This window comes from Thalassophryne amazonica, chromosome 19 (genome assembly GCF_902500255.1).
Source record: "Thalassophryne amazonica chromosome 19, fThaAma1.1, whole genome shotgun sequence".
Taxonomy (NCBI): Eukaryota; Metazoa; Chordata; class Actinopteri; order Batrachoidiformes; family Batrachoididae; genus Thalassophryne; species Thalassophryne amazonica.
In genome coordinates, this window is record NC_047121.1 from 13,315,236 (window position 1) to 13,339,578 (window position 24,343).

Genomic DNA, 24,343 nt, shown 5'->3' on the forward strand with positions numbered 1-24,343 from the left:
GCTGTAAAACAAGAACATAATTTAGAGAACAAGCAAAATTAATAAATCATGCTGTCAAACTGAAAAGACTATGCTCAAATAAAGAGAGGGACTAAGCTTCATACTACTGAGAACTCAACTTATTTGCAGCTAAAAGGACAGCTAAAACCACAATGAGGACGATGGCTATGCTAAGGTAAATCAAACTATAATGTTTTATAAATGTATTATCAAGTAAAACGTTTGAAGTAAACATGCACATTTAGGTCCTTCTTGATTTTTCTGTCTATTCAGTGGCAACAAGAAATGATGCAATTTATACTCTGATGTGAAATATGGTCCAGAAAATACAGCATTTGTGTTCCCTTTAAGAAGCTTTTACATTGTATTTAGCTTTGATTTGCCAACACAATATGCTCAAACAATATAGTCTCAAAACAACACCCCCATCCATCCAACATCTGTACAGGATAAGAAAACCAAAGAAAGAACTTGCAAGCATTTAGCCAAGGTCCTGATACCCACTGAGGGGCAGAGTATGGCACAAAACTGACATGGGGTAACGTTAGGCACCTCTGGTGGATTTCCTTGAAGAATATATCAGATGCTTGCAAGCAATGTCTCAAGTATGCACAGTCTCACACATTAGCTTTGCTGCCAAAAGCTCAGGTTACTGCAGGAAACAGTATTTCTTGTAACCATAACAGCACATGGGGAGCAAAATATAGCAACTATTTCCACAATTTCCCAAAAAGCCTTTTTTTAAGTCAACATAAATGACATCCTGTCGTGGAATAGTTTCAGAGAACCCTAAAGTGCTAATGGTCTATTGCAGCAGATTGACAAATACTTCACAGGATGTAATTATGAGTGATTCAGAAGGTCCAGCAGGGCTCCAACCGCTCCGAAGTAACCCTAAGAAACAAAAAAGGTATGAGAGAGAAAAAAGACAGGTCTAGTTAGAAATCATTGTATTGTTAACATTTTAGATACAAATGAGCCACTGAGGCATGCGCACTGCATTTTTGATCTCCATGGTGAACAAAGAACAGAGCTATAGTGCTGTGAATATGTTTGCGCCCCCTTGAGCTTTTACACATTTGTATTTTTTTATGTCAACTTAAAAAATAAATTCAGGCTTCTTTATGTTAAATTTTATAAAAATTCTGCCTTTTATACACAAACCTCTGCAACATGACATAAATTAAATATCAAAGCCAAAACAAGGCCAGAACTACATCACCACTTCTACAGCCAGTTCAATTAAGAAATACACACAGTACTGAACTGTGTGGTTCATCCAGGTTCAGACATATTTGGACTTGGACACATTTTTGTATTTTTACCAGTGTAAGCCACCATAATGAAGCTGAACTGAAGAGGGGAAAAATATCAAGATCTACTTGTAGTGTAGACTTTCAATTTTAATAAAATATACTGCATTAATCATATAGGAATAAGACTTAGGAATAAGGAAAAAAACAGTTACCCCATTTTCAGAGGCCATAAGTAACTGGACAACCTACAGATTAAGTAAAAAGGATTATCATTCATACAAATAATCACTTTTACAGCCAGTTAGTGAGGGGACAGGTACACAAACACTGAGTCACTAAGAAATACTGTCTTGGACATATTCAGTGACTTGGACATGTTCATCATGTACAGTGAGGAAAATAAGTATTTGAACACCCTGCAATTTTGCAAGTTCTCCCACTTAGAAATCATGGAGAGGTCTGAAATTTTCATCTTAGGTGCATGTCCACTGTGAGAGACATAATCTAAAAAAAAAAAAATCCGGAAATCACAATGTATGATTTTTTTAATCATTTATTTGCATGTTACTGCTGCAAATAAGTATTTTAACACCTGCCAATCAGCAGAAATTCTGACCCTCAAAGACTTGCTAGTCCACCTCTAAAACGTCCACCTCCACTCCACTTATTATTCCAAATTAGAAGCACCTATTTGAGGTCGTTAGCTGCATAAAGACACCTGTCCACACCACACAATCAGTAAGACTCCAACTACTAACATGGCTAAGACCAAAGAGCTGTCCAAAGACACCAGAGGAAAAATTGTAGACCTTCACAAGGCTGGAAAGGGCTACGGGGCAACTGCCAAGCAACTTGGTGAAAAAATATCAACTGTTGGAGCAATTATTAGAAAATGGAAGAAGCTAAACATGACTGTCAATCTCCCTCAGACTGGGGCTCCATGCAAGATCCCACCTCGTGGCGCATCAATGATCCTAAGAAAGGTGAGGAATCAGCCCAGAACTGCACGGGAGGAGCTGGTCAATGACCTGAAGAGAGCTGGCACCACTGTTTCCAAGGTTACTGTGGGTAATATACTAAGACGTCATGGGTTAAAATCATGCATGGCACGGAAGGTTCCCCTGCTTAAATCAGCACACGTCCAGGCCCGTCTTAAGTTTGCCCATGACCATTTGGATGATCCAGAGGTGTCATGGGAGAAAGTTATGTGGTCAGATGAGACCAAAATAGAACTTTTTGGTCTTAATTCCACTCACCGTGTTTGGAGGAAGAAGAATGCTGAGTACCATCCCAAAAACACTGTCCCTACTGTGAAGCATGGGGGTGGAAGCATTGTGCTTTGGGGGTGTTTTTCTGCACATGGGACAGGACGACTGCACTGTATTAAGGACAGGATGACCGGGGCCATGTATTGCGAGATTTTGATGAACAACCTCCTCCCTCAGTTAGAGCACTGAAGATGGGTCGTGGATGGGTCTTCAACTTGACAATGACCCAAAGCACACAGCCAGGATAACCAAGGAGTGGCTCTGCAAGAAGCATATCAAGGTTCTGAAGTGGCCTGGCCAGTCTTCAGACCTAAACCTAATAGAAAATCTTTGGAGGGAGCTCAAACTCCGTGTTTCTCAGTGACAGCCCCGTAACCTGGCTGATCTAGAGAAGATCTGTATGGAGGAATGGACCAAAATCCCTGCTGCAGTGTGTGCAAACCTGGTGAAAAACTACAGGAAACGTTTGACCTCTGTAATTGCAAACAAAGGCTACTGTACCAAATATTAACATTGATTTTCACAGGTGTTGAAATACTTATTTGCAGCAGTAACATACAAATAAATTATAAAAAAAAAAAAAAAAAAAAATCATACATTGTGATTTCCGGATTTTTTTTTTTTTTTTTTAGATTATGTCTCTCACAGTGGACATGCATCTAAGATGAAAATTTCAGACCTGACCATGATTTCTAAGTGGGAGAACTTCCAAAATCGCAGGGTGTTCAAATACTTATTTTCCTCACTGTATATGTCCCGACTTTTCTGAAGAAACCCTGGCTACAAAAGTGACATGTAGTTCTGCTATACTGACGGGGGCACCTACATATCCACATCACTGATTTGGATAGGACATTTTACTTAATTTACATCATGCTGTAAGATTTGTTTTCAGTTTGGATTTAAAAGGACCTAAGTTAATTAAGACTTTTAATAAATCAGCCTAAATTCTTATTTTTTATTATTTGATGCCATAAGTAACTAAATAAATAAAATCTAAACTGAAATAGTCCCGCGGCCACAAATCTTCCACAGCATTACTGACCTCATGTCGAAGGAAGAGCGCTTTGAGCTGACCTTTGGACCAGTAGTCCATGGCGTAGGCCAGCAGCTTCATGGAGAGCGTGTTCACCCTCAGGAAATTCCCCACAAACACCACTTTGTCAATGTTCTTCACAAACAAACAACACAATTAGGTTCATGTGAAAAAGGATTTGTGATCACAAACATACACAACCCATGTGTGGGTTAAACAATCAGCAATTTAAGCTATGCAATATGACTGGTCAGATATTTTCTGCAACAAAGCCAAACAGTTATTAACATTAAACCAGTATTTACAACCCCTGGCAAAAATTATGGAATCACCGGCCTCAGAGGATGTTCATTCAGTTGTTTAATTTTGTAGAAAAAAAGCAGATCACAGACATGACACAAAACTAAAGTCATTTCAAATGGCAACTTTCTGGCTTTAAGAAACACTGTAAGAAATCAAGAAAAAAAAAATTGTGGCAGTCAGTAACAGTTACTTTTTTAGACCAAGCAGAGGAAAAAAATATGGAATCACTCATTCTGAGGAAAAATTATGGAATCACCCTGTAAATTTTCATCCCCCAAATTAACACCTGCATCAAATCAGATCTGCTGATTGACATTGACCCTATGTGTCTTTTTGCTAGGAATGTTTTTGCAATTTTTGCTCTATGGCAAGATGCATTATCATCTTGAAAAATGATTTCATCATCCCCAACCATCCTTTCAATTGTCCAAAATGTCAACATAAACTTGTGCATTTATTGATGATGTAATGACAGCCATCTCCCCAGTGCCTTTACCTGACATGCAGCCCCATATCATCAATGACTGTGGAAATTTACATGTTCTCTTCAGGCAGTCATCTTTATAAATCTCATTGGAAAGGCACCAACAAAAGTTCCAGCATCATCACCTTGCCCAATGCAGATTCGAGATTCATCACTGAATATGACTTTCATCCAGTCATCCACAGTCCACAATTGCTTTTCCTTAGCCCATTGTAACCTTGTTTTTTTTCTGTTTAGGTGTTAATGATGCTTTTTATTTAGCTTTTCTGTATGTAAATCCCATTTCCTTTAGGCGGGTTCTTACAGTTCGGTCACAGACGTTGACTCCAGTTTCCTCCCATTCGTTCCTCATTTGTTTTGTTGTACATTTTTCGATTTTTGAGACATACTGCTTTAAGTTTTCTGTCTTGACGCTTTGTCTTCCTTGGTCTACCAGTATGTTTGCCTTTAACAACCTTCCCATGTTGTTTGTATTTGGTCCAGAGTTTAGACACAGCTGTGAACAACCAACATCTTCTGCAACATTGCGTGATGATTTACTCTCTTTTAAGAGTTTGATAATCCTCTCCTTTGTTTCAATTGACATCTCTCGTGTTGGAGCCATGATTCATGTCAGTCCACTTGGTGCAACAGCTCTCCAAGATGTGTTCACTCCTTTTTAGATGCAGACTAACGAGCAGATCTGATATGATGCAGGTGTTCGTTTTGGGGATGAAAATTTACAGGGTGATTCCATAATTTTTTCCTCAGAATTGAGTGATTCCATATTTTTTTCCTCTGCTTGGTCTAAAAAAGTAACCGCTACTGACTGCCACAATCTTTTTTTCTTGATTTCTTATAGTGTTTCTTAAAGCCAGAAAGTTGCCATTTGAAATGACTTTAGTTTTGTGTCATGTCTGTGATCTGCTTTTTTTCTACAAAATTAAACAACTGAATGAACATCCTCCGAGTACGGTGATTCCATAATTTTTGCCAGGGGTTGTATAAAACAATCACACAGAGAAGTACTTTGGTATCATTTCTTGTAAACTGCGGCCCTTTGTTGAATTTTAAAAGGTACTAAATCATTGCTGATCATGTTCAAAGGCACTATTTGTAGCCTACTAATGTACAGTTGGCGTGAGAAGCCACCGTCTTTTAGGACCACTCCTGTACCTTTATTTCTCAGAATGAAGCTCACTGCAGGAAACAAATGATGTTTTTGCTTGCTCTCATTTATTTTTTTGTCTTAATTACATGACCTCATTTGTGCTGTTAAAGAACATGACACCTCCTTTACTGTCACGACATGCAACCATCATACTGTACAAATAAACAGTAAAACATTTATTTGTATATACGATGCATCCAGAAAGTATTCACAGCACTTCACTGTTTCCAGATTTTATGTTACAGCTTTATTCCAAAATGGATGAAATTTTTCTCTCTCAAAATTCTACACATATTACCCCACAATGACAATGTGAAAAAGTTTTTTTTTTTTTTTTTAGATTTTTGCAAATTTATTTTAAAAAAAAAAACCTAAGAAATCACATGTACATCAGTATTCACAGCCTTTGTTATGAAGCTCAAAACTGAGCTCAGTTGCATCCTGTTTCCACCGACTATCCTTGAAATGTTTCTACAGCTTAGTTGGAGTCCACCTGGGGTAAATTCAGTTGATTGGACAGGATTTGGAAAGACACACACCTGTCTACATATAAGGTCCCACAGCTGACAGTCAGAGCACAAACTAAGCATGAAGACAAAGGAATTGTCTGTAGACCTCCAAAACAGGATTGTCTCGAGGCATAAATCTGGGGAAGGATAGAGAAACATTTATGCTGCTTTGAAGGTCCCAATGAGCATAGTGGCCTCTATCATCCATAAATGGAAGAGGTTTGGATCCACCAGTTTAGATGGCTGCCCATCTAAACTGAGCGATTGGGGGAGAACGGCCTTAGACATGAAGGTGACCAAGAACCCGATGGTCACTCTGTCAGAGCTCCAGCATTCCTCTGGGAAGAGAGAAGAACAACTATCTCTACAGCAATCCACCAATCATGCCTGTATGGTAGAGTGGCCAAACGGAAGCCACTTCTTAACTGGGCTTGCTTAGAGTTGCATTGTGCTGCGTATCTAGTACGCAGGAATGACTGCGGAAGTTGTGAGCAGGTGGAGCTTGGCAGGAATGCGCACAGGGGGAGGAGCTTGGCTCCATGATGCTGTTTTTCCAGACTGCCTGGACACACAGATGGATTTGATACATACTTGCGTAGAGCACTGCGTCCGGTGCTCTATGTCCAAAATTTCACATACCCCTTTGCATCCCTCAGTGTATTGCCACGTAGGGCTGCATAAGCTCGGCAGTCGGTATGCCACATTACACAACTCCACGTTGGCCCAGTGTGAAAGTGGCTTTAGTAAAAGGCACATGGCATCCCACCTGGAGTTTGACAAAAGGCACCTGAAGGACTCCCAGACCATGAGAAACAAAATTCTCTGGTCTGATGAGACAAAGATTGAACTCTTTGTTGTGAATGCCAGGCGTCATGTTTGGAGGAAACCAGGCACCATCCCTACAGTGAAGCATGGTGGTGGCAGCATCATGCTGTGGGGATGTTTTTCAGCAGCAGGAACTGGGAGACTAGTCAGGATTGCAGGAAAGATGAATGTAGCAATGTACAGAGACTCCCTGGATGAAAGTGTTGTGTGTTGGGGGGGTTTGGCTAAGGTTGGGTTGTTTTGTGTTTATTTTCCTTCCCAGGTGATTTGGGGCTGTTCTCTGAGGAAAATGTGCTGCAGAAGAGTCTCTCTCCTCTGTTACGATGATTGGCTGCACCTGTTGCATTCTCGTGCGGCTCTCTATCAGGACAATCCACGACACCTGTGATGTTCACGTGCAGATCTGAGGACTTCCAGCTGGTACCAATGTAGTGATGAAGAACTACATTTAAACCAGCAGTGAGTTGGATAAGATTGCCGGAGAATACGACCTTGTGACGACCGTGTGGGGACGCTGAGGGCCGTTTCAGAGTCTGACATCGCGCCTGTGAAGGAGGATGAGGGTGAGAGGCAAACGTTGTCAGCACACGACAGAGGTGAATATTCTGAAAGGTTTATCCGTGAATGTAAATTGGCGTTTATACGCAGTTATAAGTAATTATTGGTGGAAATTGTTTGGTGTGCTCCTCACGGCAGTGGTGTGCGGATTAATGATCCTCCACTAGCTGTGAGCAGCAGCCTCTTTGAACTAAGTTTGAAACCAGACCTAAACGTGTAGCTGATAAGTTTGCCTCTAAACAATATTTCGTAGTAATAAGTGTTGAATAATCTCATCTCTGTTCCTCCTTCGCAGAGTACAGTCTGGGAAAGTCACCTGGGGGGGTGTTGGCGGAACTCCCGAGTCCTGAACGTTCGGACTCCGACTGTTGAGACGCTGAGAGAGCGCGCCGCCTTTTCACCTCACCAGAACTTTAATTATTTAGTATTTCATGTATAGCACAAAGGGAGAAAAATAAATGTGTTTTCTTTTTGGAACTGCTTCTGATTATTTCATGCTGGGTTCAGTCAGATACTGGACCGCTCCTCAATCTGCGTCTTATCCATAACAGAAAGCCTGCTTTAGTGCATGCTTGACCTTAGACTATGGCGATGGTTCATTTTTCAGCAGGACAATGACCCCAAACACAAAGCCAAGATATCAAAGGAGTGACTTCAGGACAACTCTGTGAATGTCCTTGAGTGGCCCAGCCAGAGCCCAGACCGAACATCCCTGGAGAGATCTGAAAATGGCTGTGCACAATGCTTCCTGTCCAACCTCATGGAGCTTGAGAGGAGCTGCCACAGATGCATCAAGAAAGTAAGGAGCAAAGGGTGTGAATACTTATGTACACGTGATTTCATAGGCATTTATTTTTTTAATAAATTTGCAAAATCTAAATGAAAAAAAAAGCTTTTTCACATTGTCATTATGGGGTATTGTGTGTAGAATTTTGAGGGGAAAAAATGAATTTCATCCATTTTAGAATAAGGCTGTAACATAAAATGTGGAAAAAATGAAGCGCTATAAATACTTTCTGGATGCATTTTAAGAATAACTATGAAATTCATTATTTACACAAACCCAACCATATTTTAAGTGTTAAAGGTAAATAAAAGCTTATCTTACATTGCAAAATTCTGACTATCTTAAAGTTAATGGACACAGTCACGGAATAACAATCTGACCATATTTTACCTTACCATTAAAAATTTGCTCTGATTGTAATTCCGTTATTGTAGAATTACCTAAGTGATTGCTGAATGAAGATACATTCATTCTTTACTGCAGCTAGCAATGCAGTATTATTCTTGCACTTGGACACCCTCCTGCTTTGATGCACATAGTATTGCAGTTTACGTCTCTATGCCTTCATAGCCCTGTACAATGCTGCTTGATCAAGACGCCACAAGGCAGCACTGTAAAGAGGCTGAACGCAAAGAGGAAACAGACAGCAGGCATTCTGAAGGGGAATTAATTATTCACAGGAATGTTCTAGTTTCAGTCCTGTAAGTGGCTCCAAATGTGGGTCTAATATTTTCAGTTTGGTGTGAGAAACAAAGTTTTCATCCAACTAGGTCTGAAACGATTAGTCGAGTAACTCGAATAATTCGATTACAAAAAATGTTGAGGAAATTCTGTGCCTCGAAGCTTCGTTTAACGTTGCAGTACGTGTCAGGCCTGTGTGTGGCAAAGTCACGTCCCCAGAAAAAACAAAAACAAAACAGAAGATGACTAGAGCATATCAGCTAATCAAATTAGCAGCAATAGCTACAGTTTTCCAACGTGACAGAGTAAAATAAAGCCTTTGAAGAGAAAGTGGGTCCACGCTGATCATCTGAAATAGACTTACTCTATTTTCAAAAAACACACGCAGTCCTTGACCCAGCAGCCGGCTGCTGTCTCTCTGTGCTCGGTGCGAGTTCCAGCTCCGTCCCGGAGTGAGTGAAGAGTAGGACTTCTACTGACAAACAGCAAAAGTCCAGTCTTTCTCTGTGTTTCTCTTTTTAATTTTTGCTTTTTGGGCAACACACAATGCTTCACAAACAAGGTAACATAAATAAAATAATAATTTAAAAACCTGACTGCGAGGCTTGCATGTTCAACCTCCAGCTGAAATGCATCTGCTGAATCGCAGAGAAAGACGGATAAAAACATACCGGTAATCACACAGGGACTCAGTTCACCAACCTTTATTTAAAAAAAAAAAAAAAAAAAAAAAAAAAAAAAACTTAAAAATTGTTAAATTTTACAAGTTGGAGCAAACGAAACAAAACAGAAGGCCACATCCCATCGCCATTTCAGCAAAATGTCAAGCGACACTGTGCCATTGCTTAGGGAGCACTGGACTATTGATGTTTAAAAACACGAAAGTACTTTTTATCCGATTATTCAATTAATCGCCAGAATAATCGATAGAATACTCACTCGATTACTAAAATAATCGATAGCTGCAGCCCTACATCCAACATGGACCAGCCTTGGTGAAATAAGAGACAAGGGAAGGACAAAATGATTCGACTTTGACAAAAATTGCTTAAAAATCAAGGTCAAAATTTTGGCCCGATGCTTTTTAAGTGGTTATTTTGAGCAATTGTTTGGAAATACACCTATGGTTAGTATTAATGACTGACATGAAGTCATAGATTAACTTTTTGTTGATCATATGACCTGTGTTTTGCGTCCTTGAAAGATGAAACTCAAGGTCATAACTGTTTAACTCAAACAGTTGGAATCAATATGAATTAATCACGGTGGAAGGGTTGTGTTAGTCAAGGACAAGGTGACTCAACTTTAGACTGAACTGATCAAATCTCAGAACCACAAAGTACCATATACTGCATTTGCATGTCTCAGGGCTATAAAATGAAAATTGTGAAATCCGAGGAAAATTCACAGGGGGGTTGAGCCGGGCCAGAAACTAAGTTAATTTTGTATCTAATGATACATTTTCAGCATCTCCTAAAGAAAAAAATCTCAAAAGAAGTACATATTTAAATGATCCTAAATTCAACCTTTCATTTGAACTGTCAATGATCATGTTGAAATAACAGAATATGACGTGGAAGTTGGACCTGGAATGATTTTCCTTTTAACTGTAAACCAAATTATGCATCAACTCAGACCAATTAAACTACATGAAATTTATGAAGACTGAAAAGACTGTTAAAGTATTAAAAAAAAACACAAAAAAAAAACAGCTAAAGCTTGTACAACATTTTGAAAATCATGGTAACACACCTCATAGTAAAAAAGTCATATATTGTGTAAATTTCTGTAAATCTACTCAAACTTTCATGTAAATCCATTGAAAGCCACAATGTATTTTTTTCAAATGAAAAAAGTCTCGATTAATAATAAAAAAAAGTCACATAATCTTGTCTAAAATCACACACACAATGTTTATTTTCCAGGGAGAGAAAAATTCTTACCTTGTTTCCTGAGGGCACAGTTCGCTTTTCCCGTTTATCTTTCAGGTGTGTTCATGAAGCCAGCGACAATTCCAGATTCTTCTCCTTGTCAAACTTTTTCAAACCGTCTTTCTCACCATCTTCGCTCTGTCTGATGTTAGTCTGTGACACAAACATGCTGCAAAATTCTTCTTTTAAAAACTTGAGAGCTCTAAAAGTTTGCGATGTCCACATGCTACGTTTAGCTTAAGCATCTTACAGGAGCCACACAGCGTTGCCACAGCAACCAACAAGTCCCGCTTTACGACAACTGTTGTAACAGCTACGCTTTGAGTGGCATTTTTCCTCCGTGAAGTTCTGCGAATCCAAGGACACTGATTTGTATCTGTAACACACAGATCAGTGTCCGCAGACTTATAAAACTTGGACGATATCGTAAAAAAGGAAACGCTTTGCAATAGGCATTTTAAAAACTCAGTGATGATCACAATTACAGAGTACAACACTAACACCCCCATGATGAAATCTGCAGAATTCCTCGGACTTTTGATGAGAGAGAGAGAGAGAGAGAGAGAGAGAGAGAGAGAGAGAGAGGGCAGGGGGGGATGAAAGAGAATGAAAGCGCAAGAGAGGGGGGAGTATGAGAAAGGAAGCAAGACAGAGGAGGGGAAGAGAAAGAAGGAGCAAGACACACACAAGAGAGAGAGAGAGAGAGAGAGAAGAGAGAGAGAGAGAGAGAGAGAGAGAGAGAGAGAGAGAGAGAGAGAGAGAGAGAGAGAGAGAGAGAGAGAGAGAGAGAGAGAGAGGTGTGCTGTCTTTTTTCAGCAAACAAAGGTGCAGGCAGCATTAAAGCTCTCCGTCTCATTTCCACTCAAAGTTTTGAAAATGTACAAAACTTTCTGTTGACCTTTGTGGACATCAGCGGACAAGGAACTTATTTTGTAGCTGTAAAAAGGCCTTTTGTTGGGGAAAAAACCAAACACAAACAGAAAGTACCTCCTTCACCATGTGACTGTTGCTTGTACAAAACTACCCACTGTCACAGAACACTCCCTGTTTCTTGCACAAGAGCACAGGACAACCGGATGACATCATCACAAGCCAGATGGGAAAGAGACAAGAAAAACATAATCAAAACTCATTTTTTGCTTTTTACAATGTCCTGGGCACTCAGTCGAGCAAATATGGTAATATGGCACCACTCAATCACAAAGAATTCATCTGCATGAATCAGTGTCAAACATGTACATAAAGTCTGTGACTTATACTGAGTTATCCTTCTAGTTAAACAGCAAAAACCAACAGTTCAACATTTTTCCTTTTTCCATCAGTTTTATCAAATGTGTAATTGATAAGATTCAGCTAAAAAAAAAAAATTTTATTTGCTGTTAAATACGTGGGAGTGGTGTTTTTCACACCATTTTCCTTCTCACCTCATTTAGAGCACACATCCTGGTGATGGAACCGATGTTGTTAGTAATGGTGACCAGTGTTGCCCTCGCCAAGTCCTCTTTGGACACAGATTCCCTTTTCTCTTTGCACATCATGTTACCAAAGCTACCAAATTTAAACAAAATTCAAGTTAAAACTCATTCCCAAAACACTGGAGGAACTGGAACACAATTTGTATTAATATGAACCATGTGGTCAGATACATTTTTTTAAATTATTTTTTTTATTTAATCACTGAGGTGCTGCTAGTCAAACGTGAATCCAGACAACTTCATAACTGAGGCAAATTCAAGCACCAGAAAATAAGAACAGGTAAATATGTGGTGGATTCTTCTTTTCACTGTGGGATAGCAACTGGAGTAAACCTGGACTGTTCTCAAACTCAGTTTGATAAAAGCTGTGACTTTTGGAACCCACCACAAACAGGACTGTGATTTCCAACATATATGTATATATTTTAAAGCTATAAATCGCACCTTGAGGCCACAGCCCAGCCTGGCAGCCCAAACCTCTCATAGTCTCCACCATAGATGTCCCGAACCAGCTTGTCCACACGAGTGCTCTCACCTTGAGAAGCCATTTCAATAGCTTCCTCAAAAGTAGAGCATCCAGTTAGGAGGCAACACAGGCCCAGGAAGGTCCCACCACCGAGGCTACAAACACACAAAGGAAATGACATCAATGAAATGACAACTTATTCAAAACTGATCACGCATCTAAAACACACCAATATGGAATATTAACGGACTCTCTGGGTTGTACTGTAGTGATGCTCCATGGTTTGTGGCAGAGTGGAACAGAAGAGGATTTTATTTGAAGAAAACTTATCAAATGTACAGTTGAGTCTTCCGGGTGGCCTCTGGCAAACCATAGCTGAAATGACATGACTTCCTTTAAGAAAATCCTTCTCTGTTCCATTCCATCACGAACCTCTCACTACAGACGCAACAGACAAAAGCTGTGCTACACAGTTTCTCCAATTACAGCTACAGAAGCCTAGAACTCCTTCAGAATTTGTGGCACCGTCAGTTTTTGAAAACTGCCTACTACAAACAGTTTTATCATACGGTACCAAATGGTTTGTTGTCAATAATAATGACATGAATGAAGTCAAAGACATATTTCATGACTTGGAAATATTCATCACCTGATTTGCGTAAAGAAAACTGCCTGTAAAACTGATGATTTTGTTGTGTTCCATAAAAGGAAGCACATTTGGGCAGGGGGTGGTGGCCAAGTGGTTGTGTGCTTCCTTTCATTGCGGAAAGTTCCTAGTTCAAAACTCAACCCTGCCCACTCTCCATGAAATACTGTAGGGAGGTGTGTCAGGAAGTGCATCCGGTGTAAAATCTGTGCCAAATCAATGTGCAAATCCACCTCGGATCTGCAGTGTACACGAAGGGACTTACTTTCATGAAAGGGAGCCCATTCCATTATGCTGTCTGGGATATTTTTATTTGTTATTATGTAAACTGTTCACCATCTACCTTTTTATAGAAACCCCTTTGTGATCACATCCTAGCATTTAAAGTAAAACAAAGTTGAGAAAGTTAAGAAAAAAGCAAATTGTTCTACTGCTGAACAAGATTATGTATGCTTCACTCACGAACCACTGCTGCACGTTTCTAATACCGCATTCAAACCAGACGCCACACAACGCCACAAATTCGCATCCCTTGCATGGCGATGGATGCGCCACCATCGCCTGGTGTGTCACTCTGCTTTCACTGCGAAAATTCACCCCAATGCGTCATCAAATAGGAGGAGCTTCCATTCCGCTCGCCGTCAACACACCAGACCTTGATCACACAGAGCGAGTTGCTGTGCTCTATTTGTTGTGGAAAGCTGACAAATGTCGCCAGCGGCGCCGTCCCTGGGTTCACAACATCCTCATGAGACTTTCCCAAATCAGGGAGTTTCATTATTTGCTGCAGGAGCTGCGTCTGGATGAATGCCACTTTCAGCGGTACTTCCGCCTCTCCAGGACCCAGTTTGAGGACCTCCTGTCCTGTTCGCACGCGCACGTGAACAATTATAAAAAAAAAAAGAAAAAAAAACTGGCTGCCGCCGCTGCTGCTGCGGTGCTGCTGCTGCGGTGCTGCTGCTGCGGTGCTGCTGCTCACTCTCCCCTCAAACTCTGTCATAACTGTGTTACAAACCAGTCACCATTTGTTTTATTATACATTGGTGTAGTTAATAAATAAAATAATCTTCACAGACGATTCATTCGCGCGCGCACGTGGAAAAAAAAAAAAAGAACTGGCTGCTGCTGCTCGCTCTCCCCTCAAACTCTGTCATAATTGTGAAATAAAGGACAAAAGCGACATAGGTCCTGCTCACAGGCTGGCTGCCAGAGACAGGACATGTCCACATCAAGTATAAACTCCAGACATCTCCACGTCACTACATATCCAGTCCCTGATTGGTCATCGTGGCGCGACAAGACGAAAAAGTTCAGATTTTTCAACTTGGGGAAGGTGGCGACGCGACATGATACTGCACCACAAATGCAACAATAGCTCAAAATCGCTTCATTCACGTCCATCACGTCGCATTGCGTGGCTTGGACTTTTGTGGCTCCACAACGCATCCTTCCATAGGGATCATTATCGCGTCGTCCGGTGTGAACGCAACATAATGCAGCGTCATACGGTGCATCACAAAAGTATTCACAGCGCTGCACTTTTTCCACATTTTATTTTACAGCCTTATTCCAAAATGGATGAAATACACAGTACCTCATAATGACAATGTGAAAAAGCTTTTTTGTCTTCAAAAGTTTATCTTTAATCAAGGTGTGTTGTTGAGGGCAGGTCCCCCCGACAACATCCTCTTTCCATCTGCATTTGCAGTCTCTGAGCAGGAACAATCATGAATTTGTGTACTTATGTGTAAAGAGCGACCTGATTGAGAGATAAGGTTTTATAAGTGCATTTTAACTCGTGCCATCCTCAGAAAGAGACTTTAGGCATATTTTGGGGAAAAAAAATAAGCTGTTAGCATCTGTTAATGTGTTGCAGGTCTGTAGCTGTGTTTTTAGTTTAGCCACAGCAAGGACACTAACAGAGACACTCAGAGCAGACTTTGAAAGAAAAGTTTAAAAATATGTTTGTAAAACGCTGCACTCTGCTCTTTGCTTGCTGTGTCGTCAACGCGCTGCGAGACATCTACATCCAAACACAGAGCAGCCTGATCTACCGCCACCTCTTGCAGACTGCAGACAGAACACAGAGGAACAGACACACGGACTCGTTGCAAAGAGAAAAACAAAAAACAACAAAAAAAAAACCCCAGATGTTATTCTAAAAATTAATTCTTGAATGTTTTGAACACGGCGCACATGTCTCGGGAATGCAGCAAATTTTATATCTTGGATTCTCAACAAAAAATAATTTAAAAAAAAACTTTATTCATGCCATCATTATGGGGGGTTGTGAGTAGAATTTTGATTCATTTACTCCATTTTGGAATAAGGCTGTAACATAATGAAAAAGTGGAAAAAAGTGAAGTACTGTGAATACTTTCCGGGTGCACTGTAAGTTGTCCACAACACAAAGTGAATGAAATAGGGCATGAAATACGCAAGAATTTTTTATAGTGATAAACAGATAACAAGACTCGCAGATGCTAATTTGCAAAATATGCTTGTGTGGGAAATTTAGGACACATTTGTTAAATTTTGTTGTATTTGAGCAAACAAGACATTTGTTTTTTGTGTTGATGTGGGATGAAAGGAAAAATCAGATTAATAATAGTACAGAGCTGCAACAATTAACTATTCAATTAATCAACAATTTGATAACCATTGGTTATCAAATTAGTTTGATATCAAATTAGTCGGTTAGTCAAATTAGCTTTAATTATGTAAAACGATTAATCAGTTTACATTATTCAGAAAAAATAAATAAATAAAAAATTCTCTGATTTCAGCTTCTTATTTTCTAGTTTATTTTACTAGCTGCTTCAATCCTATCAGGCACTAAATGGCAATATAGTTGGGCTGTGGAAAAAAATAACAAGACATTTGAATGCATCATCTTGGCCTCTGGATAACACCGATTGAACTTTTTTACATTTTATCGACCAAATAAACTGATTATTCGATTATGAAAATAACTGCTAGTTGCAGCCCTAGAAATGCAAGAACACTCATTTTTGTGCTGAAAATCTGCTTCTCCTAAAAAACAAAACCATCCTTAACTGGGGCTCAAGCAAATGCCAATTAGAAATCCAGTTACAGATTAAAAATGCATTATTTTGTAGAATAGAGGACATACTGCCACAGGGTTGTTTCAGTGCTGTCCATAGGCTCACAGAAAATGTCAGGAGTCTTTTTTTTTTCTCCCCTTTTTACGGCAGCAGTTTTACTTAACAATAAATTGTGACACTGGCATATAATTTACATGTTGCCAAAATTAAACAAATTTCCTTGGTTTTCATAAATGTGTACATTTATAAAATGACACAGTTAGGGTCGAAACAAACTATCTTCTTTTACGTTTGTATAAATAGGACATTATGATAAGAATAACGGGTTCATTCCAGGAGAGATTTGGTGTCCTTCTATTCAATTAAATACAAAACAATGTGTATATATCGATGTTGGCGCCTGCCAAAATACGTTTGAAAGTATCAGCATACTGAACATTGGTAAATAATCCAACATTGTTCATCCCTACTGAAAATCTACTTCAACTCCAAAATGATTAGCCACCGTGACCAGTCTCAAGTTAAAATCTGTCATAAATCAATACCTGGTCCCAGTAACTCGTTTGTAGTTGTTCTCAGAATATACAGCCAGAATGCTGACCCCGGACCCGATGTTGACCAGCAGCAGAGGGTAAGGGTTCTCCAGTGGGTAGGGCCTCTGAATGCAGTGATCTGGATCTGTGGGGTTTTCAAAGTAGTAGCACTCTGAGGGGCCACTGGACACCACTGAGTCGATGTAGAGCACTCCCCGGATCAAACAGTCCAGCTCATCCAGTTTGTGAAGCTGCAGATCAGCCATCTTTTGTTAGCGGGAGAAAAGAGAAGAAGGATGATATGACTCAGTTGATGCGGTGGGAAGACCACAGAGGTAGGAAAGTGGGGAAGAGACAAAACAGGACAAGGGAGGAGGAAATATGAAGCATCATTACAATTTAAAAAGTCTACAAAAAATAACTACAAAGATACTCAGAATGCAATGCACAGATCTAAGGTAATACCAAATTATATATGAAATCTGACAAATTTTATATATGGATTTATTGATTCTATTACTACCAGAACTGCTACATCTTTGTTCATTTCAGGTGTTCATAGGGTTGTGTATTTTTGACCAATGACTCATTTGCTGTTATAAACATATTAGACTAAAGACACATTCCTCTTTCTCCTTCCCTTCCTTTGATTTCTCCGGCCAGTAAAAGCAAACAAGAGCACAATTGCAAACCCACCCTGCGGAAATCAGCCTCAAACTTGTACGCGCCTCCTCCGGTGGCGCAGAGCGTGGTGTGGAGGCTGGAGAAGTGCTTGTCACGGCCCATCTGCAGGAACACCGGCAGGTCGTGCGTGGGGAACCGGATGAAATGCAGGTTCCCCGTCCTGCCGCAAATTGTCAGGTCCTTCAGCTCCAGGTGCACATCTCTGATTCCAGTCTTACCATAGGCGGTGTTAGACATCAGGTAGCGCCGGATGCTCTTTAAGTTCTCCACCTCTTCCTGCTCCTCCTCAGCTGTGATGTCTTTGGGCTCGAAGTACACCAACTTCACCAGAGTGCCTCCAATGTCCATCCCAAACCAGGGAAAAGCTGTCGGATATTAACAAATGCAAATATTATTCTTATATATTTTACAGCATAATAAATCTTACAATCAGATGACCTATCAGGGAGGACGAACTAGGCATGACATCACAGAGGTGGACCACATAATATCACCATCCAGACAATCACCATTAGTCAACCTACAACACCAACGCCATCTTCCTGCAAAACAGACCCCGGCTATTTGCTGCCCTTCGGTTCCCTGCTATTATTACAATGTAACACCGGCGCTAACGTTATTTTAACACACGTTCCGCGGAATTCCTTACAGCCTGTAGAACAGATTTAACTTGACGTGTTTTGTTTTCAACGCTACACTTTAACGGTCTTTTGTGCGACGGCCTGATTTATTTTTAAATTGCGTTAGTCACAACGCCTTCCCAGTAAATACACTAAGCCCAAAGCTAACAACGTTAACACCTACGCGGCCTGCTTTTCCTGAACGAATCGATCCGATGCCTCAACGTCGAGCTGGAGGTCCGCCGCTCGGACGTGGCTCTTGCCGCGGGCGCGGCTGCCTCATTGTTAGGCTGGTTCCTGAGACAACCGGGCATCTCCTTGGCGGCGGACCGCGGCTGCTTCGTGGGCGTTTCGTCTTCGTCGGTAGTTTCATTGTCGAGCTGGTGGCCATTGAACGCCATTGAAATGACTAATTATCTACATATATGCTGTCGGATATAATAAATTAAATCCCTGAATGTCGACAACGTAATGTGGATAATGACACTGATGCCACGGCAGCTACCAGTCCTTCATAACCGACGTCAAACTCAAAACGCTCGTCAGTGTCGAGGCTTCGTGTCGTTCGAGGAAAACCCGAAAACCCACATGACTGATGACGTATGAATCCTGATTCATTGAGAAGAGGTTCATTGCACTTGCTTTGGCAAATACAACTTGGACACAACATTTTAAAAAGAAAAAAAAATGTTTTTTTTTTAATGATTTAGAGAGAGATCTGGCCTTTCCCCAAACGTACAATCTCTTCATGGCCCCATGTATTGCAGCATACACAAAATCGTTGGAGGCGCTCTGGTTTGGCACCCCTGATATCACTCAATTTCTTGTCTTCTTGACTATTCATGCAAGAAACCACTGAATAAGTTATTGGCGGTTGCAGTTTGCTTTGGTGTCATTCCCCACAGGCTTTGGTGATCTTACATCATGGTCCTTATAGCTCATATTCCTGCAAGTTTGTCCAATATTAGTGTTGAAAATGTGAATCCACATACATCATTACAGAGAAGGCAGTGGATATCCGTACATTGCCATATTCATATAGTGAAATTCTAATGATACATTGCATCTCTTTCATTGGTCAATATAGGTAATGTGATCATGAGTGTACCTGTATGTGTGTTTTCTATTGATACTTAGATTCCTAAACTAAGTTAACCACAACCGCTAATCCTAATCCTACCATAACAATAACCCCTAATCATAACAAGGCTTTGCTACGCATGAGTAGAATTTGAAGATACTAACACAGTTATGTACGAATAGCCACTTCTGAGAGAGAAACAAACTGTTACGATTCCAACTATTTTACACAGTGCAGGCCGGGATACATTACATGATGGGTAATGACAAAACATTGAATGATTTCATGTACCCACCCACCAAAATGTCACTCAGACTAGCCTTCTTGTCCAGGGGAAATCATAGAGTCCCACCCACTTCACGCTACAGAATCTGGGGATATAAGCATCAGCATCAACAGGCCTCTGGACGTAGATAGAGGGTATAGAAGAGGAACAACAAGACTTCAAAAAATCACCTGCAAACAAAAGATCTACTTTACATGTACAAGTCTACACATGCCCCAGTGTGCCAACATTCCTATTTAAACTACCAAAGAATGACTGCAAATTCTTTTAAAAGCTCGTGACTTGGCTCAGAATTGGAACTCACCTGTAAACCAAAATTAGAAATTTCCATAATGAAATTTGTCAGACCCACCAATCGTTTCTGTTAATGCTATGCATTCCTTGGTATTTGCAGGGAAAAGCAATGTAGTGACTAAATAAGGCATGAAATCTTTTAAATTCGGATTATCTCCCTTGAATGTGTGTCCTTGTACATTTAAATGACCCACATGTGACACACAGCTCATTTCACATATTGAAAATCTGACTCACATCTAGTCAAAGTAAAGTTACAGACATCTTAAAGTTGAATTTTTGAATATAAAAATGGCCTTTTTGAATATAATGACTTTCATATATATGCAACAGTAATGGCAAACCCGAGCTTCCAAAAGCTAATGTCCTGCCATGCAAATAGTGCAGGGGTGGTGGCCAAGTGGTTATTGCGCTTGATTTCTGTGTAGAAGGTTCTCCACCTCTGCCGCATTTCTCCATCCAATGTGGAGTTGCGCCAGGAAGGGCATCCGGCGAAAAACGTGTGCCAAAATCTGCTGTAGTCACCCTGAGTGAAAACAAGGGAGCAGCCGAAGGGTCTTACTTACCTGTGCACAAAAACAGGTGATACGAATTAACGAAGGTATCTGAGTTGAACTCAACAGAATCAGCTTGTTTAGTGGGACTTTTTACTTCACGCAGCCTGTTTTTTACCTCTGGGTCTCTGCTATGCAGCAAACCGGCATCACTACAACCGCTCTGATTAAGCTTCGAGCAGTGATCTCAATTCCGAAACAATGATTCAAAAAATTCTTCATTTGCCCCTAATGAGATAAATGCTCATATTAAATTAAATACATAAATGAAATCGTAAGCATGTGGCATATTAACACATATGTGAAAGTATTTATTGCACTACAGAGGACTGATTTATTGACATTTGACAGGTCTTGCTAAACATAATGAAGCAATTTTGTGCATTTAATAGATGTCTCAGGTACAGATTTGAAACTGATGGCGTTCATCAAACAATACGTATTTGTTCATTTTAATGAAATAGTGAAGCAGCAGTCCTGAATATCTCTCTTATAATACTCTGGCTTTCGTCATATTTGTTTAAATATAGTTGTACATTGAGTTCTGACAGTTTTATCCACATATAAATTCACTTTATAAAAATATAGTGTGTCTATTGTGAGAACCAGTCTCTGGATTAGCGATAACAATAATTTTGAACCTATATCTTAAAAGCCTTAGTTTTAAGAATGCAAATCAAAATTTGCCATGTTATTAACTCTTCTGCACACACACCCACTATATATATATATATATATTGTGTGTGTGTGTGTGTGTGTGTGTGTGTGTGTGTGTGTGTGTGTGTGTGTGTGTGTGTGTGTGTGTGTGTGTATTTGAACACCCTGTGATTTTGCAAGTTCTCCCACTTAGAAATCATGGAGGGGTCTGAAATTTTCAGTCTTTGTGCATGTCCACTGTGAGAGACATAATCTAAAAAAAAAAAAAAAAAAAAAAAATCCGGAAATCACAATGTATGATTCTTTTTTAATCATTTATTTGTATATTACTGCTGTAAATAAGTAGTTCAACACCTGTGAAAATCAATGTTAATATTTGGTACAGTAGCCTTTGTTTGCAATTACAGAGGTCAAACGTTTCCTGTAGTTTTCACCAGGTTTTCACACACTGCAGCAAGGATTTTGGTCCACTCCTCCATACAGATCTTCTTTAGATCTTTCAGGTTTGGAGTTTCAGCTCCCTCCAAAGATTTTCTATTGAGTTCAGGTCTGGAGACTGGCCAGGCCACTCCAGGACCTTGAAATGCTTCCTATGGAGCCCCTCCTTAGTTGCCCTGGCTGTGTGTTTGGGGTCATTGTCATGTTGGAAGACCCAGCCATGACCCATCTTTAATGCTCTTACTGAGGGAAGCAGGTTGTTTGCCAAAATCTCACAATACATGACCCCATCCATCCTCCCTTCAATACAGTGCAGTCGTCCTGTCCCCTTTGCAGAAGAGCACCCCCAGAGTATGATGTTTCCACCCCCATGCTTCACAGTTGGGATGGTTGTCTTGGGGTTTTCTCATCCTCTAAACATGGTAAGTGGAGTTGATTCCAAAAAGCTCTATTCTGGTCTCATCTGACCACATGACCTTCTCCCATGCCTCCTCTGGATCATCCAGATGGTCACTGGTGAACTTCAAACGGGCCTGAACATGTGCTGGCTTGAGCAGGGGGACCTTGCTGCCCTGCAGGATTTTAAACCATGACAGCATCATGTGTTACTAATGTAATCTTTATGACTGTGGTCCCAGCTCTCTTTAGGTCATTGACCAGGTCCTCCTGTGTAGTTCTGAGCTTTCTCAGAATCATCCTTACCCCACAAAGTGAGATCTTGCATGGAATCCCAGACCGAGGAAGATTGACAGTCATCTTGTTTCTTCCACTTTCTAATAATCATAACAGTTGTTGTCTTCTACCAAGCTGCTTGCCTGTTGTCCTGTAGTCTGTCCCAGCCTTGTGCAGGTCTACAGTTTTGTCCCTGCTGTCCTTAGACAGCTCTTTGGTCTTGGCTATGGTGGACAGGTTGGAGTGTGATTGATTGAGTGTGTGAACAGGTGTCTTTTATAGAGGAAACAAGTTCAAACAGGTGCAATTAATACAGGTAAAGAGTGCAGAATAAGAGGGCTTCTTAAAGAAAAATTAAGAGGTCTGTGTGAGTCAGAATTCTTGCTGGTTGGTAGGTGTTCAAATACTTATTTGCAGCAGTAACATACAAATAAATTATTAAAAAATCATACATTGTGATTTCCGGATTTTTTCTTTTTTTTTTAGATTATGTCTCTCACAGTGGACATGTACCTAAGATGAAAATTTCATACCCCTCCATGATTTCTAAGTGGGAGAACTTGCAAAACCGCAGGGTGTTCAAATACTTGTTTTCCTCACTATATATAGTGTAGATACATCCGTAACAGATGTGCTGGGACACATCATGTTTCCTGAGATCGTCAGGTGTTTCTGGTCTCACAACATCAGACACCCTCCTTCAGGTGACCCAGTCAGGGCTGAATAGTCCCCGACTTGTGTCCCAGCAGAGTTGGCCCACTTCTCGGACCTTTTAATCCAAATCCACCTCGAGGCTCCCTCAGCAGCCTGAGGTGGAATTAATGGCTCTACATTATGATCAAATAACGTAGTATAGTTTTCAACATGATTGAAGCATTTTTACATTTTGACTTCGGTGTAATTCTTCATTGACCCAAAGCTGGCTACAGCTACCATCCTGGGATGGTTGTCATACATTTTGTGTAGGCCATGGTACACTGAGGCTGGATTCTGAGTGTTGTTTCGTCACCTTACGTGGTACCAATTAGGTCAAAATTGATGACTGGCTCATAAACTAGATGTTACATCTCCACCTCCTCTCCCCCCATCGTCCATCAGTGAGATACTAGTCTTTGTTCCATGCAATGTTGGAAGGTGGACCAAACAGGTACCAAAGTTGTTGTGCTTCCAACTGTTTTTTGCTGCCACTTCTGTACACTTCTAGAATCGTAATGAGCCCTTGAGCTGATGCTTCAACTTCCTAGTAACCTGACACTTTCTGTTAAATGGTTTAATTTTACTTAATGCACAAAAAAGTGTTGAAATTTGAACAATGCTTCTCATGTAGTCCAACTTCTGGAAGTCATACGCAGAATCAGAATTCGACTTTCACTTATGCAAGCAGGTGAATATCAATCTTGTGTCATAAGTCTCTTGCCCTTATTTTCCTTTCTTCTTGGTCCCACGGTTATCTGTGGAGAAGCACTGGCACCAGTGGTCCTCAGGCCAAGACTTGACTTGGTTATATGAAAGCACAGATGTGACAAACACACTCTGGACAGTTTACACTGGCCCACTGTTTCTTTGAAGGAATCCAGCACACACTTTCCTTTTTGGAAGGTTTATTTACAACAGTTCACAAAATTTTGCATTACAACTTTAATGACACAATGGATTGTCATTTTCCCCAGTGTTATTTAAAATAAACACCTCTCCCATTGGAAAAAAACCCCTTCAAACTTGTTTCTGGGTAAATGAGAAGAAATGTGTCTGTACTGGCAAACATAACATCTTGCCAAAAAAGTTCAATCAGATAGTAGTTTTACGAGAGAATAATCAGAACATCTGCAAAACGTTAACTGCTTAAAATTAAGCAGTGTTCACTTGAGGTGCAACTGTTAATTTCTATTAAATATTTTCATCACAGATTAATTGTTTTGAGTAATTTTTTAATACCCAAATCTATGATTTTGGCTTCTTAAATGTAAATACTTTGGTTTATTTTAGTAGTTTCTTCACTCCTATATAGCAGTTAACTGAATATCTATTTGTTGTGGACAAAACAAGATATATGAAGGCATCATCTTGATTTCTGGAAAACACAG

The 24,343-nt window shown here is 40.2% G+C and overlaps 1 protein-coding gene across 1 annotated transcript; it reads right to left on the bottom strand.

Annotated features, from left to right (window-relative positions):
* Nucleotides 1-484: 484 nt before the first annotated feature.
* On the bottom strand, nt 485-18,885 carry pank2 (pantothenate kinase 2). Its single transcript, XM_034160025.1, has 7 exons — nt 18,462-18,885; nt 17,670-18,022; nt 16,986-17,239; nt 12,708-12,884; nt 12,213-12,336; nt 3,570-3,695; nt 485-894 (listed from the first exon to the last, which is right to left on the bottom strand). The coding sequence occupies exons 1-7, from the start codon at nt 18,676-18,678 to the stop codon at nt 844-846; spliced, it is 1,302 nt and encodes a 433-aa protein (XP_034015916.1). The 5' UTR covers nt 18,679-18,885; the 3' UTR covers nt 485-843.
* Between the last annotated feature and the right edge of the window lie 5,458 nt (nt 18,886-24,343).

Bases quoted from the DNA above. Each gene is read 5' to 3' on its own strand.
- pank2 (XM_034160025.1), bottom strand. From the start codon at position 18,678: ATGGCGTTCAATGGCCACCAGCTCGACAATGAAACTACCGACGAAGAC. The intron at 3,696-12,212 runs GTGAGAAGGAAA...TTGTTTGTGAAG, and splicing joins GGATGTGTGCTCTAAATGAG to AACATTGACAAAGTGGTGTT. The intron at 895-3,569 runs GTCAGTAATGCT...TTTGTTTCTTAG, and splicing joins CGCTCTTCCTTCGACATGAG to GGTTACTTCGGAGCGGTTGG.